The 19,214-nt window shown below is 42.5% G+C and overlaps 1 protein-coding gene across 5 annotated transcripts in view; it reads right to left on the bottom strand.

Moving 5' to 3' along the window:
* The window catches only part of satb1b (SATB homeobox 1b), a 76,003-nt gene that overhangs the window by 17,273 nt on the left and 39,516 nt on the right, over positions 1 to 19,214 (bottom strand). For all 5 annotated transcript variants that reach the window (XM_074683443.1, XM_074683445.1, XM_074683447.1 and 2 more), the window contains 4 exons: positions 18,452 to 18,960; positions 15,066 to 15,278; positions 10,836 to 10,907; positions 10,066 to 10,221 (listed from right to left, as the gene is read on the bottom strand). In XM_074683443.1, coding sequence (XP_074539544.1) covers positions 10,066 to 10,221; positions 10,836 to 10,907; positions 15,066 to 15,278; positions 18,452 to 18,960 — 950 coding nt within the window. The remainder of the gene's footprint in view (positions 1 to 10,065; positions 10,222 to 10,835; positions 10,908 to 15,065; positions 15,279 to 18,451; positions 18,961 to 19,214) is intronic.

Below are 19,214 nucleotides of genomic sequence, written 5' to 3'. Positions count from 1 at the left end.
CTACATTAAGAAACAGAAAAATCACCCTAACATTTCTTAACATATTTTACAAATCACCAGGGAATGTGGACAAGAACTATTTCATGAGATGATAAAGTAAAAAAAAAAAAAAAAGGAAGCATATTCGACTATTTCTAAAAATAAACAACTGTATGTTGTATATGTTGATCAAAGAGCTTCGTTACGACACTTCATCTTTTTTTATAACCTTTCTTTCTGATTCCAATTTACACGCTGGTCCTGAGCAATCTCGCGTATTCTTTCTACAAAACAGATGGATCAAACGGACTTCTCTTTGAAATGACAGATAGGCCCTGAGGATGCCTGGATTTACGACCACAGTAATGGATGATGAAATTTCCAGTTCTCATATGTACCAATTGTGAAGCTGCTGCTCTCTTAAGAAAGGCTTTTGAAGATTAAAAACTGAGTCATCTAAATCATTTGAAACTTGCCTCTAAAAAAGAAATCTTTTTTCGTTATTAAATCAGGTTGATAAGACTCTGATGTCTTGTCAAAGTGGATGCTTTCCAGATTGCGGTTGCCAGATTGTGTCACTATTCCTCTTTTGTGAGGATGTCAGTGGCTGAGCTTTAGGAGAGAAATTTGCCAGTCTGAATCACACATGCCAAACAGCTCATTTCTATTGGAGCTGGGACACGGAGAAGTCTTCGCCAAACAGGGAACGTTTTCTGAAGAGGGGTCGCGACCTCTCTAGATACAATAAGCGAGTCGACAACAATAACAGACTGACAGCTAACACGACACACATTGTGGACGCAAGGCATGACTATGCAGGAAATGGCCCTCTCTCTGTGTCAGCACTTGCTCCAAGAAACAATGCCGACCAGTTCTGTGTGACAGTTTACGTCATGGTTCCCAAACCAATAAAGTGTGCTGGGAATTTCTGAGCCACCAAATAGAGGCAGATGGAGCATAAAGAATAGCCAACGGCAAATGACCAGTCCATCTAAAACGGAGCACATTAAACATCTGTGTGGATACAGTGTTATTTTTTACTGCACGTTTTGTTCTTTTTCAGGAAAGTTCTTCATAACACACAAGTTCACATAGCTCACAAACAATAACATAACGTGGGGGTTCCCACACACGGGCGCACTAAAGGATAAGTGCCTTGCTCGAAACACAGCAGTAGAAACAAAACGACCACATCTTATTTAACTGTCTGCACAATCGACTGCGAGGATTTTTCTTTCAGTATGACTCAGTTTCTGCCCACAGCACTGACAAAACTGACTTTATTCATTTATCTGTTGTTTATTTTCAAGATTAATCAATGAATATTAAAGCCTCTAATATTAAAAAGTTAGGACAAAACAGTGAAAGAGCAGAAAAAAAAGCTGCAATTTCACTCAGCCTCAAGTGACATTTTCAAATTGCATCTTTTGTCCAACCGTCTCCCAAACTCTCAGCCTCTTTGTTTACTTCCAAATGACAAAAAAATACAGATTATTTTACATTCCAGAAGCTAAAACCAGCAAATCTTTAAATAAATGATCAGACTTCTTTGCAACTCATGGATCAAATGCTGCAGCTCGAATGAAAACATCACATTTGATCTCACAGGAAGACAAAACTTGCCTTCACATATCAGCGTATATCACACACTTATGCTCTCTTTCTGCACTAAAGCACTTCAGATTGTTTTTGTGTACAAAATGTCTGAAAATGGAGTCAGTGATGCTGCTACGCTACATGTGCCTCTTTGTATCAAATATTAGTATTGTCTAAATTGCACCATAATCTAGTTTAGCCTGGTGGTGGGCTGATATTTGGGTACTAGCGCTGTCTGCACAGCACACTGAGTGTTCAAACACTGTTCTCCCACCACAAATTTACCTCTTGTTTATAATCTTTTTTCTGTTCGATACTGCCGAGGCAGATGGAGGATGAATGCACAGAAGACAACAAACACGGTGAAGATGAACTGGAGATAAACAACGACGGCGGCAACATTACAAACACACAAAGTACCTACATGCAGTCTGATTCCATCAATTATAAGAGCTTGATTGATATTTAATTCAGAGCTGGGATTTAATTGCTAATATCAAAGCGTAATTAGGCTGATAAATCATGACTGATCTTATTGAATTAGAGATTGAAATAGCAGAGAACCTGCAAATTGTCTGTGTCAGTTAAATAACTGTTCTTAATAGGCCTACAAGTTTGCTTTAGACAGTAATAAAACCCAACAAATGTATTCCCAAAAAGTCTTCTGAAATAGAAGTCTGCATGTGCGGCTGTTGATCCAGTGCTGCGGCTGTGTGTCTGGCTAAACTTAGAAATTAATCATGAACTTAAAAATGGAATATTTATACAAGTGGCTGCATCTTTAGACAGGCTCTCAGCAAGAGCTCGAAAGAGGAACTTATATATGTCCTCTTCTGGTTTTATCTATGCCGCACATGGCTGAAGAACGCGGCGTGGACAGAGTGATGAGTGTGTAAAGTCAGCCCCCTTTAAAACGAGAGATAAGGACGGAGAGGAGATGGTGAAAGATGGAGTGGGGGAAATAATGCACACAAGCACCAGCGTGAGCACTTGGATAGTCCTAATATCTCCCCATGCGATTCCCCCTCACTCAGCATCACACACACTCCTGTACGCACGCAGACACACACTCTCTGCCTCTCTCAGACTGCATCTGCCGGAGCTAGTGGCTGTAGTTAAATTGAAATATTTCCCGGCGTGTGTCAGAAGCATGCAGAATGATAATTATGACAGATCTGATTAGGCGGGCCGAGTCGGGCGGCTCCGGGCTGCAGGTGCGACCTTGTGCATTCCTGAGTGTGTAAATAAAATTAATTACAAGCGTAGGGGGCGCGCGGCGCGTGACATCAGCGCGCACAGGGGGGACTCCCACGGGGGGCACCCTAATGGAATATTTTCCCCGAGTCTAATAATACAGTTGGTATTGACTTGAGGTAATTAGGGGGATCATTAAAGCGCTTTTCCCGGCGTATTTGCCTGCCTGATCAGATTAGCGAAAATGGGCCTCAGAACAAGCCCTGTGTGGTCTGTCAGGAGAAGTGGAGACAGTGGGAGAGGGTTAGCTAGCAAACATTGGTAGCAAAGAAGGAGCTAGCTGAATACTGTGGCTGTCACTGGGACAAGGGCTGCTTCTGCTAACAAGCTAGCAAGAGTTACAGATGGAGAAGGTTGGGCATCCAGGAAAGCATCTGTAAGCATTAGGGGTGGGTAATATAGGCTCAAAATTATATCATAATTTGTTATTCTGAATAACAGAATTTTTATTGCACACACAGTATGGAAGCCACTTTTTCAATCGTTTACTACTACTACACAAGCTTAAAATGTAAACATAGTAAGTAGGTCAGATCCAGAAGAAATCTGACATTTTGGAGGAGGAAAAGTTAATCTTGCAGGCAAAAAACTTCTAAGTTCTCAATGACAAAACACATTCTTTCTATAAGAACACCAACAGAAAAGAGAAGGCCTGGACTGACAGAGGAGGGCCAGGTGAGCTTAACATGATAATTAAATACCATGAAAGTACGTTGCCATGCAAGTCCGTCATACAGGCAAAAAATTCCACCAATAATAACGTAGCTTTCGGCCGTGTGTTTCAGCTCAAGGAGGTAGAACATGTTTGTGGTGTTGCCATCCTTAGCGGGAATAGTTCTCCTCCCTATTTTGCATTTAATATGTTTTGCTGCATGTCTGATCTTTGGTCAGCCAAACCGCCTCCACATCCCTAAGGTAGTTCCTCTTTTAGGCTCTAAATCCTCATGTGAGAGCCATAGACTGTATATAGAGTGGGCAGTGTGGCTCTGCCATTTACCATTGTACGGTTTAGAAGACAAAATTCCCTCGTCACAGTCTGCGCGGTAGAGACTGTGAGGGATTCTGGGAGAATCTGAGTGGAGCCAAGTGACTAAAATAATGATTATTTTATTTCTTTCGAGAGTCTAATCACTTCTTGACTCTACCTCTCGACATATTTTACAATCCCAGAAAAAAATACACAAGAACGGCAGCTGTCAATCATTGTTAAACGTGACGTAAAACCCTGTTTTTAACATAGTATATTTAATGAAAACTAAACTTTTCAGAAAAAAGAGGACTTGAATACAAGGCAGGCAAATTATATCTTCAAACCACAACAAAAATGGGATGTGAGGAATATTTCTATGAGGTGTATTAATTTTTTAAAGTTTGACCACAGCCCATCTGGAATGACTGGAGAGATGGATTTTTTGACCTATACTGCAGCCAGCCACCAGGGGGAGCAGTTTTTGTGGCGACCTCACTTCACTTTTTTTACAGTCTATGGTGAGGACTAAGTTGATGCTGCCATGCTACTTTCGCTCTTGGCTATTAATATTTTGTACGCAGCAGGGGGCGCCATACGTTGTTGCATCTCTGCACTGTAAATATCTCAAAATGACAAATTTATATTGTCAAAAAATTATACTGGCATTATCGTAGACGTTATGATATGGCACACCCCTAGTAAGCATGAAAACTTGTCACTGACTGAGGGTGAATTAACTGTTTTACCAGCTACCTGCCCTAACATCTCCAACACCTGCTCCTCAGGAGGATGAGTTAGTCGTATGATAATCCATTAGAGGTGATGACGAAGACACAATTTGGACTCCTGACAGGCAGATTCCTAGTTTGGACTGCTGGGAGGGAGGCGGGTGAGGAGGAGGGGGTGGGTTGTGCAATTGGAGACAGATGGGGTGAGAGGTGGCATGTAAGGCGTAAGTGAGAGAGATGGCAGGAGAGACACAAAGTGCTCTGGGCATGCTCAGTGCGACCCCGGGACTCCTGCGTAGAGGAGCAGGAGGAGGAGGAGGAGGGTTCGATGAAGTGGGAAGTGGAGAGAGGAAAAACAGGCTGGTGGGAATTCCACTGTCCATTAAACAATAAGAGAAAGGCTCATTTCAGAGGGCGGGGAAGACTTACCGTTTGCAAGATAATTCATTCTCTAAATTAATTATTCAGACAGCTGGGTCTCCAGTTCAAGAAATTGTGTCTTTAATAATAGAGAGGATCTGGCCTAGCCTGTTTCCCATGGCAACCTAATAACCAAGCAGGCACTAGAGATAAATAAATAAATCAATTAATAAACAGTCACGGCCTTTCGAGATCCCAAGGGGCTGTGATAAATTTGCTCTGATCTGCCTAATTTGAGGAAGAGGGATTCGAGAACTGTGAGAGGAAATGAGGAAGACATCCTGTCATCGTCACGCCTGCCTGAGAGGTGAAAGTTGTGAATGAGGAGGAAATTTAACCTCAAGTATCTGACATTGTTCATACTGTCCTAGGATGTTGTTCAATATTATTGGTACACAGCTCCTCATGCACAACATGACTTCTAACACAATGACCCCAAGTGGCATCTCAGTAACAGACAAAGCTCTGAACAGTCACAATCTAGAAACAGACACCCAAAGGTCAGCCATCTGCCCCTCTTGTTAAGCAGCCATTGGATGGAGCAGAATGATACAAGTGGTGTGTGTGTGGTTGTGTATGTGTGTGTGTGTGTTTGCAGTCTGGTTGTGTTGCCAAATATCGGGGATTAAAGCTAGATTTAAAAAAACAAACCAGCGTACGCGACTGATGGACGCTGCACGACCACCGAGCAGGTTCCACCCCGGACAGGAAATCAGTCATTTCGTAAACATGGAGGAAGCAGCTATTCCAGTTATTCCCTCACCCTCCCTTCCGACTCCCATCAGCATCCCCACCCACCCCCCACCTATCTCCACCCACTCCCCCACCTCTCCAGACCAACAAGGCACTCACCCCCCCCTCACCCTCCACTCCAGGGACTGCCGTGCCAGGCGGGTGCAGGGTGACAGATGGCATACACCAACCTCCCCCCTCTCGCGCTCCCCTCTCCCCCCTACTGCACCAGCCCCCCCTCTGCCCGGCCCCCCCGGTGGCGCAGCGGCGGACCAGATCAGTGCCATTCTGTCTCATTAGAGCCTGGCTAATTAGCGTAGCCTCTTCCAGGGGAGAATGAGCGAGTGCGAGAGATGGAGAGATGCGGGGAGAGGGCGGCGTTGGTGGCAGAGCTGGAGTTCTGTACTCTTCTGGTCATTGAGGAGTCGGAGGGCTTTGAGCCCTGCGGTGCGCACAGCTCCCGGGGTGCTTGTTTTATGACAGCAGGGACTCTGATTCTACCCGTTGCGCAATTCCTCTCAGGAAGTGTCGGGGATGTTCGGACATAAAAGTCGTGTCAAAGGAATGCCCCCAACCCTCTCCCACCCCACCCCTCGGCTAACCTCCCATCGCTCAGCTGAACATGAGCCGCCCTCTTTGCCAGGCTAGCCAACACAGCAAGCCTCCCCTGTTAGCGTGAATGAAAACAAAGCACAGTAGATTGCTAGAGAGCGCTCAAGCCGTACTGAGCCAGTTAATAATGTTGACATCAACTCTGGGCTATCCATATCATAGCTCCCACCTCTGCGGGCTAAAATAAAACAGGGTGCTCGGAGGATACCGCTGCTTCTGGCAGTGTCAGTCCTGGACTTGAACCAGACATGCACAGATGTTTTTTCTGACTTCTCTTGCTAAACGTAGATGCAGCAGTCTTGAAAGTATCAGTTGAGACGTTACAGGATGGATCGTAAACAAAGTCTCTGATTGAGTGAAGAGTAAACTGTCCTCACAGTGGAAAAAATGAAATTGTATCAAGTGTTTTTGTCTTATTTTAAGTAGAAAATGTCTTTTAAGACTTGATTCGAGCCACATTCTCCTGACCAGTCAAGAAAAATGTCTTTTTAGACTTGACTCGAGCCACATTCATTTGACCAGTCAAGAAAAATGTTTTGTTTCAAGTTATTTGAAGACAAAAATGAAAACTTGAAACAAGACATTTTCTGGACTGGTCAGGTTAATGTGGCTCAAAACAATAAGACACTTTTTACTGAAAATAAGACAAAAACACTTGATAAGATTTCATTTTTTGCAAAAACTGAAATCTTATCAAGTGTTTTTGTCTTATTTTCAGTAGAAAATTCCTTTTTAGACTCAATATGAGCCAAATTCACATGACCAATTCAGAAAAATGTCTTGTTTTAAGTTATTTAAGGACAAAAATGAGGTCTGAATTGCTCATAAGTTACTTGTATTGTCAGATTATTGGCAGATTTTTTTTACTGGTTACAAGCGATTCAAACCACATTTTTGTACTCTGATAACTTGAAGCAAGACATTTTCCTGGATTGATAAGTTGAAAGTGGCTCATATCGAGTATAATAAGACGATTTTTACTTATAATAAGACAAAAACACTTGATACGATTTTAGTTTTTGCAGTGTATAAATTAGAAATACTGGAGAAAATACAAACTGGAAGTGAACAGAGACCTTTAATCTGATAAATCTGATAATCTGTTACTGCTCTGACTGTGTGGCAGTAAAAGAGTGATTGAAATGCAACATTGAATATGTGAGAGAAGGAGGAGGGGGCAGTTAAGGGGTGGCAGAGGCCTGCTGTGGTTACGAGCCCTAAGAGAGGACAGGATGGCTGCGTTCCAGAAACCCCCAAACACACACATTTAAATGTGTCCCCATGCAGAAACCCATATTGATGCACAGAAAAGCTAACACACATCTATATACAGTATATGCACACACTCGCTGGAGCGTGCACCAATCACTAAAGTCCTGTTTACTGCTTCCTCACCCAGAGGACAAACACTGCCATTGACCTCTTTTAACTTCACATCGTTTTTTCTCCTCTCAAGTCTCCGCGGCTAACCGCCTTCCCTTCCTAACTTTAGGAAACTGGTGTACACAACGCTAAATATATGAGAAAAATGACATTGGACATATATAAACCAACTGGTTACCTGACCCTGTGCTTGCGTAAGCATGCTGGGAAATCCTAAACAGAAGCTGCACAGCACACCGTGCCAGCCTCTGGTGATGAGGCCTCTCCTCCACCCTCCCCCCACGATTATTTCCCTGGACCCCATATGGGCATCCTGCCAGTCCTGCCCATCCTCCATCTTCTTCACCATCCACATCCACACTGCTCTCCCAACCTCCGTACCAGCAGTCTCTGCTGGCATGGCGCTCTACCCGAGGCTTAGATAGTGGTTATTTTCTCCCTGTAAGGCTGCAGACCTCTCCGGTGTTCAGCTGTCGTTCACAGCGCCGTGTTTAAATATACATTTTGTTGTTCTTCCTGCCTGATCCACACAGCAGATCTCTCACAATAATGCTGTTATGATCCAGCATCCATTAAAGTAAATATTTCTGATTGGTGAAATCCATTTGGTTACAGAAGAATTTGGCTGGTTTTATGTTTCAATCAACTGTTTTTCTAACATCAGTGCATCTACTTTTTATTTCAAAATAAAGTTTTGCAATTTTATCTCTCTATATTTACATAAGTCTTCTGTTTTGTCTGTGTTTTGCATTAAGGCTGATGTGCTGATGAGGAAAAACAGATGCATGCTTTTGCTGAATTCCCTGTACTTGGATTTCAGAGTAACTTTAACCAATTCTAATTCATGATTAATGACTTGAAACTGCATGCTATTTCATCAAAAGCTTTCAAATAGTTGTCAGTAGATCAACCAACTGATAATTTTACTGGGAATTTTAGTTGCTTTACTTCTCGGGTGTGTGATTAGACTTAAAAGTGACAAAGGTGTTGGACAGATGTGAGTTCTGGGAGGAAAACTCAAAACCTTCAAGTGCAGTTTTGCTTCCTCAGAGCACAAAGTGAAGGTAAAGCTACAAACTAGTGCTGCTCCTAAGACTGAAGGGCTGAAGCAAATGCTAGGTTTGTGAAGAGATTGTGATCTTTGGGGTTCAGGGGTTCTGATGGGGAGGAGCAGGCCCGGCCTGGCGGCGCTGGTAGCTGTGGTGATGCCGGCTGGGTAGCAAGGGGGGAGACCAGCTGCCCGGGGAGCGCCCATTACGAGATGGAGCCAGAGATAAGTGCTCTCCCAGGCCCCCTTTCACAGGCATAATTAGCACACTTCTTATCTGCTGCTCAATTCACATTCGCACCCGCCTGCCATGAATGGAACGTGAAAGAGAGGCAGAAATCGGGGAGAAATGGAAGAGGTAGAGGGGGCAAGACAGAAAGATGGGAGTGGGGTGGAGAAGGCATCGGTGGAACCCTTTTCCCAGACAAACCTTCATTTGAGAAGAAAAAGACGTGCTCTCCCCCCTTTCTCTTTCTCCATCCTTTCAAGGAGTCTTTGAACTCCTTAACAAAAACAGTGGTTTGTGCATCAAACTGCAATTTGGTAAAACAAAGCTATCTGGGGGTATAATCATCCTAATCAGCAAGAAAAAAATAAAGCCTTTGCAGATATTTCTAGATTATTCCGCCCTTGGTGATCTATTTTCCCCCCATCTTCTTCATCAAGCACAATTGTGGAAATCTTTCCAACTCTGCCTCCGACAGACGCTGGAAAACCTTTAATAATAACTCCTTAGCGCTCCATTTTTAAATGACTTTTAATAAAGAGTTAAAGTGGAGCTGTTTCCACCACACACAGGCTTGTATTGTGTGAGCGCCGCGCTCTCTGGGAGAAGATAACAGGGGCCCCATCGTCTTACCGAGTGGAGCTAATATAAACAGGTTTGTTTGGTGTCGAAACAGTGTCGACTGCTAAACTCCAAACCCACAATAAAGAGGACGTGTCATTATGGCCATAAATCACCTCAGTGATGCTCTGAGGCGAGTTTTGGGAAGAGGAGGGTAGATTTCGACATCATTGTCTTTGACTGTAGTATGATGTCATGAGCAGGCCTCATTGTGTGAGTCTGTCTGTGTGTGCAAGAGGCATTCGAGATGCTTTCCAGATCAAAGATTGCTTATTTAAAGAGTAAATTCTGTAAAATATTTATAGAAATTTAACTTCTTACATTACACGAGCCTGCGTTCGTTTTATACTCCAGATTTCTCTCTGTAGGACTTTGACGTTTCTTCCAAGAGAGCAGACTCCTTCTGTGACAAAACACTGAGTTTTCCCCCTCTAAACTTTTGGAAACCGAAACAAAGATTTTGATATCTTCCCCTCCTTCGTGTGGGTTTTCATACCTGGCTCTTAGACGCAGCCACTTTGGCAAACAGGGCCTGAGAAACTTTGGCCCTCTTCATCTCCTGCTGGATCTCATCGTAGATGGTGGAGTTGATGTTGAGGATGCAGCTCTCAGTTTTGCCGTTCCACTCGCTGGGCAGAGGCGATGGTTTCACCTGGATAGAAGAAGAAGAAACAGAGAAAGAAATGTAAAAAAAAAAACCCTACACAAAGCCTCATAAACTGAGAAACTGACACTTCTGCATGATTTCTGGTGAAAGTCAGTTTTGTATAGCTCTGTATTTGTCTTGGAAGGAGCGAAAAATGTTCTTTTAGTTCAAAATACGTCCTAAACAAAAACTTTGTGTCTCTTCTTGCTCATGATCTTGTTAAAATAACTGATGAAATTAATATTTCAGGCTTTTAAAACAGTGGTCCCCAACCCCAGGGCTGTTCTTGCCGCTAAACCCCCACTAAATAGACAAAAACAAACATCGCTGGAAAGTTTCGTTAGGCAGGGTAAAAAAAACAGTGAGGAGACAGAAGAAGAGCTGGTTGGTAAAAATATTGTCTGACATTAAAAAGGTCAGAGACCGCTGCTTTGAAACATAAAAACTAATGTGGTTTCATAATCAACTGACTTCTTTGACAAATTTTTGAGCAGAAATTGCAAAAAAAAAAAAAAAGGCAAGCCCTCGCATTAAACTAGAATTAAACTTATGTGTCTCTGCTCTGGTTTCTGTATTGTCTCTGAGAATGTAGTCGGGTGAGGGTGCAGTTGTTTGCTCACAGGAGAAATGCCCACAGGGATCCGGGGATTCCAGTCCTCGGGCCTCACGCTGTTGCAGTCTTCCCTCCGAGGCTGCAGAGTCAGGAACACAACACACTTACTGAGGCAGAAAAAAAAATAAAAAGTAATCTGGAAAAACACTCAGGCAGTCCCATCTCTCTTATGTTGCTCTGCTCAAAAACACTTAGATGTGTTGTATGAAATGTTATTATTCTTATGTCAAGCTGGTGATTAAAAAATAAATGCAAGTCGAGTGAAATCAAATCATCCTCATTCAGCGGCTTGTTGCATCTTGACAAAAATCTTTTGACAAAGTAACAAGTATCCTAATAAAAGCATAACCAAAGAACCATTAGCATATGAATCATCCATACAAGCCCTTTCAAAGGAGAGGGTTGGGTACGAGTACAAGTACACAGCATTCAAATAAACCATAATAACCCCAACAGCCACTAACTGAAGATACAACCTGTGCTTAAAAAAATATATAGATCCAAGTAGTGGTCTAGACGCTTAATGTGAGCTCTTTTATGTGTCAAAAACAATCTCATAATCCTCAAACTTGTGGTGAAACTGGAATGTCGGAAGAGTCGGAGCCTTTCATCCTGTTTTTTTTTGTTCTTTTTTAAATTTTATGACAGCGACGTGGGCTTGTCAGTCTGAGCGGTAGCCAGGTAGGTAGGTTACCGTGTCGGGCTAATTGTTAAGGCCGGGACGTGCACTAACTGGCTTCAGGGGAATTGAGCCGACCCATCAGACACACGTGTGAGAAACATACCTCTGCATCTGTTTTTACGAGGCCAATAAAAAGCCTCCTCTGTCTCGAGCTCAATTGCCACCCTGGCTGATTTATGTGCTTAAATTCACACCGCATTGCTCCATAGGAGAGGCTGGCAGATGGCCAGGTGTATGAGTGTACGACTGTGTGTGTGTGTGTGTGTGTGTGTGTTTGTGGGTGAGTGAATTGCCTTGTGTAAGAACAGGCCTATATGATAAATGTCAATGTGTTTAAGTCATGCAGGTGAAGTGTATCAGGCAGATATGTATTCTGTTGATGTAGTATTTGGAGCAATACGAGGCTTTCAGTCAGCGGTCATGTTTGAAATCTTTACAGTTTGTATGCAGTGCAGAAGTCTTTGTGTTTACTGTTCAGCTTGCAAATGTATTCGTGCTCTGTTATCAATCTGCACAGCTCTGTTGAGCTGGTCTCTGATACTCTAAACAGCTCTCTACATATTAATTCTCTGAGTACATCAGTGATCTGTCTGTCACCTGATGTAATTATCCAGATTTTCAACACTTGGACTCGTGAAACCTAACGTTAACATTAAATTAAAAGCCAAACGTATCCTTTCAGTTTGATTCCTGATCATAAGTCCCTCCTCTGTCCTGAGCTGACACAGACTCACGTTGTTAAGATGAGCTGTCAGCTGCAAAGTGGCCCAGCTTAAGTTCAGCACGGCTGCTTCAGAAAGCAACTCTTTCTTTTCGGTTTTTGAAAAGGCAGCCTCTGCTATCCTGCTGAGTACCCTCAGGAGGAGGCTTCATTTTGGAGACGGGTGGGCCTGTTCTTTCTGTCTTCCCTCTTCACCTACCTAAAAGCTGAGTCGTCACAGAGGACAGGACAGAGAGGGCTTTGTCCGACACCTCTCACCTCCCAGATGCAGCTGACCGCACTTCAAATGGGCTTAAGTGGTCGAAAGTTGCCACATACCTTTCAGATGAGAGACGCTGATTTGCTGTGAGGGTGGAAAGTTGTGCTTTGGTGCAAAGAGATTTTGAAAGAGGACAGTGGAATAGATGTTTGATCTTTCTCAGAGGGAGGGCTTTTAATGCTGCTGAATGCACAGTAAAGGTCAAAATTAGCACAAAAAATTATCTGTGATTCGTGCACCATTCCCACCTGTGTGGAGCTGATTTACATGCAGGGGGAACATAAACTATTTCTCCTTTCCAGCATGTTGACCGAACAAACGGGCCTTTATTTGTTCCTCATGTTTCTCGACAGGTTGTAGCCTGAGTCAGTGGAGGGGAATGTGAGGTGTGAATCTTAACAATGTGCCAGGGCGGTTCGTGTGTGCACGTTTGCTGTCGTCACATGTAAACACAATGTGCCCTTTTTCGAAAGTTGTGTAACAAAACAAAATAATCCAAATAAAATGTTTCCAAGCTCAAAGAATGAATGAAGCACACAAGAGTGGCATTTTGTTTTGGCGCCCTTGAAGCTTTTCTGACGTAACGCTGTTTGTTACACATGTCTTTGGATTGGGTCCACGACATCACCGCAGACACAGACAAAAAAATTCCTCTGTCTTCAAAACACTCCAACCTGCTCCCACGCCCGCATACCTGTCCTAACTGTAAACATATTCATGAAATGACCTCATTTTTACGTGGGACAAAAAGAGTTCAAAGGATGAAGTCTTTGGATACACGTCTCTGAAGGAGGAATGATGCTGCTCTTTTGCTGTGTGCTTTTTAAAGTGCAACAATCCAAATAAAAAAATCCTCTAACTTGGTGCAAAAGCTCTTCATTTGTGCAATTATATCTGTAAATCACAGCCGCTCTGAAAGGCAGATTTATCTCATTATCACTCTCAGGGTGGAGCAGACAAAAACATTAGCTCTGGCACAAGTTAGGCTGCAGGTAAAGTGGATGCTCATGTGATTGCTCATGTTAAAGTCCGGGTACAGGGTATCAAGATTTGTTACATAAGTTATCCAGCTTGAAATATTGCAATGTTTCACCAGAGACTCAGATTGGGTCCTGTGAAGTGTAGGGATCAGGATTTGAATTTGAGACATTGATCATCTTTTCTGTCCTGCTTTTTTTTTTAGCTGCCTTTTACTGCCTTCTTTCTTTTTCTTACTGAGCGAATGTTTTTAGCTTTTATTTGAGTCTCATCTTATGTTGCATGGTTCTTGTATAGTCTGGGTCTTGTTTTTGTTTCCCTGTGCTTTGTTGTCTGCATGTTCCTGTCTGTTGTCAAAGCATTTTGTAAACTGCTGTTTTTAAAGATGCAATATAAATAAAGTTATTATTATTATTATTGATCCCAATCTGGCGAAGTATTGAATATCCGTGGAGTCCTAATCTGATATTTAAGTTTGGATTAGAGGTGAAAGAGGTTTTGTTTTATGCTTTAATATCAATAAAAAGCTAAAAATTAAAAACCAAAAAACAACCTTGAGCTTGTTCTGTGGTGAACATCTATTTTACATACTCTTCTGTATAAGCCCCCAAACTTCTGTGCATGCAATAAAGTACGCTAAAATCTAAAACTGCTCTAGATGCGGCTCTTACAAGATGCTGCAGGATTCAGGAAAACTGAGACTATGAACTTAAATATTAGACATTAGCATAACTTTGTCTCTTTTTCCCCCTTTTAAAGAAATGTCTTTAAAATTTCTTTCTTGCAACAAACAAAAAAAGGGTAAAAAAAGTGTATATGAAATAAGCAAATGCTTCAACCCAAGTCTTTTCCGGTCCTGCTTTGTTGTTTGTTATGTTTATTTCTTTTTTAAGTTGATTTTCTTTCTTAACTCAACATTTGTTTGTTTTCCATTCATTGTGCATATTAGTCTTTGTTGAAACTGACCGAATTAAGCTGAACTAAACTGAACTAAACTAAATGGGGTAATAATTTAAACTGACATTAACCATCTTGAACTCGAAAGCAGAGGAATCAATCCAACTGGACAAACTAGCTTTGGACACATTAGCAGCAAACTGTGCTAACTGACAGCTAACGTGACTGAATGTTTGTGATTATCAGCTAAAATGATGATCCCGGATCGATTAAAGGATACCTTCATCATTTTTTCAAACTTTTTTTTTTTACTGGCACTCTTTGATACTTGATTTGGAATGATACCTGATGCACTGTCTTTGTTTTTTGCTGAATTACCAGTCTATAGGGTAAAATACATGACAATTTCTGCACAAACTGAGGCATATTTTTTTACCAAACTGCTGGTAAAAATTTAAATATTTCATAGTTAGAATAAATATTAACTTCAGTAACTCCATATACAAATTTTTTGCCTTTTACTTAAATCATTACCCGTCGTATCCCCCAGTGGAGCATGCAGGTCATTATAAATGAATGGTATCGGTTAGTATTGGTCGATACCCAAAGCGCAGGTATCAGCATCAGTATTGAAACCAGAAAACTTGGATTAGAGCATCCCTAATCTAAATGTCTTCATAAGGAGTTTAATCTCAGGTACCTGTACGGCTCGGCTGGGTGGAGTGCTGATGAGAGGAGCTGAGCCCATCGCTGATGCTGCTGTCAGGCTGCGCTCCCTCTCGTCTTGATAGATGCGATCACGTTCGGCCTCTGGTAGCTGCAGGAAGTTCTGCATGGCGCGTAAATTGACCAGCAGCGACTGGGAAGCAGTTTTGGGGTCTTCCTCCTTACGTAGGATTTCAGACAGCAAGCCCTGAGAGAAGACAAAGAAAGAGAAGAGAAAGAGGTCAAAACAGAAACCACAGAGCCACTTCAGTTCCTCTCCTGTAATTCTGCAGGTTTTGGACATTTTCTCAGAGCCTTGTGTTGCCTTCGAAGAGAGCTGCAGCCACTCGCCTGAAATATGAAATCTTCCACGGCGGGCAATCAGTGTATCCTCTGTTTACTTTCAATAGCGCTCAATTCCATCATTATGAGACGGCGATGACTCCATTATCAGAGACGTGTGATTGGGCCTTTTCATCAGCTCTTGGCCACACACTGTGCAAACCATCTCTTTGCTTCTCTCCCCATCAATAGGTGTGATTTGGTAATAAAACTAGGTGATGGGGAAAACATGCTTGTGCTATTACTTTTATGTGTTTTCTGTTTTTCAGCAGCAGAACATGGAGAGTCGAGCTGCAGATAAGTTGTTACACAGCTATATGTGTCATGTTTATAAAAAGTATGGTTTCAAGGCAAGTGTGAACAAGTAAAATCTGACTCAGAGAGGGTTTTATGGCAAAAAGGGACTGCGTGCTTGATACACACAAGCATTCAGGGGTGAGATTATGTGGCATTTATGTTTTCACTGTCTGTCGGTGTCTGCATTCTTTGCCATCAGACCTTTTCGTCTATCTCTCAGGTTAATCCGTTTCTTCTCCGAAAGGGTTAAAAAGCCTCGACGCAGGCTTCTCCTGTCACTTCTCTCCCATGCTCTCTTTTTATTAGCACAGACTCGAGGAAGAACCACACGCCTAATAAATAATCCTCCAAAGGCAAACTCTCCAACGGCACATTGAGCTAATTCCTCATATCAGCTTCAGATAAGACTCTGTTTGTGTGGGAGTTCACCAATCCGCACAGAAACACCACTGTCTGACTCCAACACACACACACACACACATTTGTTTCTTGGTCGGGGGTTGTTGTATGTTCTAATTCTAATAGATCCTTATCAGTTTCAGTGTTTTTCCCTCTTTCATACACGACGACTTCAAAGCAAATGGAGTGGAAATGAGATTTGCTGTCACCTCGGTTCATCTTAAAACGTTATCACTGCCTCCTGTGAGTGTGTGTGTGAGGATATGTGTGTGTAAGGCCTCCGACTATGAAGAAAAACCACATATTTTGGCAGACTGAGAGAACGCACGCGATGACCGAGCCCCGGTCTCGCATGGCGGGCTGCCAGCTGTCTTCAAGTACAGTAGAGGTGCTGAAAATTATGAATGAGGAATAATCCGTGGATGGAAACACCTCTTTAAATTTATTTATCTGTCAAAGAAGCTGCATGAAGTTGTTTTAAATGTTCCTCCGTTCTTTGACACAGGATGTTGGTATGCAGCATCAGATGATGTTTTGATAGATGTTTCGAGCTAACGTAGCCCTGCTGCAACGTGCCAATCTTAAAGATACACAGTGTTCGGGGAACTTGCAGAGCTCTTTTTATGTGAGTTGATCAGAGTTACTGTTTGTGCTCCAAAAGTTTTATTACACTGTGAATATGAGTCAGACCGGGTAGTAAAATTGAGGATAAAAAGTGATATTAAACTCAAATTAAAGAAAAAAAAACAAAGCAATATTTAATCAACCCTGGATGATGAAGCAAATACTGGATGCTTTCCAAATTATTTTAATTTCTATGACCATAATGGTCTCAAAGAAGATGTTTTTTCTCTCTCAAATTTCTCAGATGCAGGTGCGGTAAAAATGTTACTGCAGTCTTGAAGAAAAAATAAAGTAAAACGCGGAGCATAACCCAGTCTGCTTCAGGATTTATGGATACTATAATTCTTCAGGTCCCTCTGGAGCATTTTTAAGACTGTCCTGTTGTGAGAAAGTTCCAGATGTAGCGCATTTAAGTGGGATTAAGAGGTTGTGATGTGGAGAAGGTTATGTGTTCAAACTTATCCTTTGTTTTGAGTCAGAGTTATACTTTTGTTTATACTTAAAGATGCTATGAGGAGGATCTGTTTTAACCGCACTCCCTTGCCACCTTGGCCCAGAGTCTCCGCCCATTAAGGTATTCATCAGTACAGTTACGTAGCGATACGGTTTGAAACGTGACATCAAGCTAACGTTTTAGCAGCCGGCTAAATGCTAGCCTGGTGCTCAGACGTATCTGTAGGCTAATGTGACAACAAGTAAACACTGTCAGTATGTATGTAGTTAGATAGCCTTTTATATATATATTTTTTTAAATTGTCTTTTAATTTGAAAAAGCGCAGTTTGTTTTCTATTACACATAGCTTTCAGTATCCATCAGACTAGTACATGTAGTCTGAGCAACTTTTTCCCAGATTATTACATATTTTTTTCCTTTATAAGTTGTTTCAGTCTACACTATAATATGAACCACAGAACCGCAGAGCTCACCACTTCCAGATTAAATACAAAATAAAAATCAAAAAACAATGTGTAGCCATACATATGTAGCACAGCTGGTAGCCCGGTGCTCTAAAACGTGTCTGTAATGTGTAACGTTAGTAAATCCTGGTTATGTCCTGCCAGTCATCTACCAATCAGAGCTAACGTAACCTCACTCTTCATTTTGTTGATAGACTCAAGTTTGAACAGACCACTGCAGAATAACTGCTGACTGTGAGTTGGAATGAACATTAGCACAAACAGTTTAGCCCCTGTGTTAGCCTTTAGCGTGGGCGCTATCACTCTCCTGTTTAGGTTTCTTCTGCTCTTCTGTCCTTTTTTTGTCTGACAGTTAGGCTCCTGTGTCCACCATCACTACAAAATTAATCACAGAAATCACTTTCAGCAGAGAAAAACACAGATATCTGTGTTGTATCTCTTCTCACTACTTGTCAACTGGCGTGGTATTGTCATTTAGACCTAGACGTGCCGCAGCCCAACCCGGTCCTGGACGACCCAATCAGGAAGTTAAGAAGCAGCATTTTAAAATAATCTTTTACCAGCAATATTGACGCATATAATCTTATTTTAAAGTGTGATTTATGATCAGGTATATATCTTGAAGGGAGACTTTTTCAAGATCACTTTCATACTCCTCACAGCCCTTTAAGTTGATCAGAAGTTTGACATTTAATTCCATGGTATTCATAAACTCCACCTCTAAAAATTAAAAACAGAAAACTGCCAAATGTTTTTCATGGTGCTGAAGTCAGATAAATGCTGGATACTCTGCCCTCTCACCTGGGTTCTGTTGAAGGCCACACGAGCAAAAACCGCCTGTGAGATCCCGGCTCGCTTCAGCTCGTCCCTCACCCACTGATAGACCTCTGATGACACTTCCGTGTTGGACGCCACCTGTGGCTCCATGGGCTTGCTGTGGGAGTTGCGGCTGACAGGTGGGTGGTTGAGGTACTGCTGCGACAGCGACTGCTGCGCCAGCAGCCGGTTCACCGCGTACTGCTGGTTGAGGATCTGTGCCATCACGAGCTGCTGGTTGACCAGCTGGGGGCTGATGGGTGTGGACACCAGGCCTGGGTGGTGCAGACCGGGAAGCTGGGGCTGCCGGCCGCCCGTCTGGCCTCCGTGAGGCGGCGGGGCGTGGGACAGCGGGGGCACGGGTGAGGAAGGGGTCTGCTCTGCTGTGCTGCCGGGGATGGGCTGCTGCTGCTGGGAAAAGCCCAGGTGGTTGTGGTTGTGGTTGTGGTTGTGGTTAGAGCCGGGTGGAGAGAGGTCGGACAGGCTGTCCATCTCTAGGGGAATAAAAAAAAACGAAGCAAAGAAGGACAAGTCAGATAAGTTATCAAATCAAAAAATCAGAAAATGCAGAGAGAAAAAAATGTGAAAGTTAGAGCTCAATCTAAAAATCATGAGCATCAGTTTAATGTCATCATAGCTATGATCTTTTATCAGGAGAAATGAAACAGATCCTCTCTGCGTGAGCTCAAACTTTAGCCTCCAGTGAAATTGGAGCTGTCAGCTAAAATTCCCGATTATATTGCTGACA

Source organism: Halichoeres trimaculatus, unplaced genomic scaffold (genome assembly GCF_033239565.1).
Source record: "Halichoeres trimaculatus isolate MK-OKI-2021-1 unplaced genomic scaffold, fHalTri1.1 fHalTri1_scaffold_12, whole genome shotgun sequence".
Lineage (NCBI taxonomy): Eukaryota > Metazoa > Chordata > Actinopteri > Labriformes > Labridae > Halichoeres > Halichoeres trimaculatus.
Note: the sequence above shows the minus strand (reverse complement) of the source record. Positions and strands in the feature narration are given on the sequence as shown.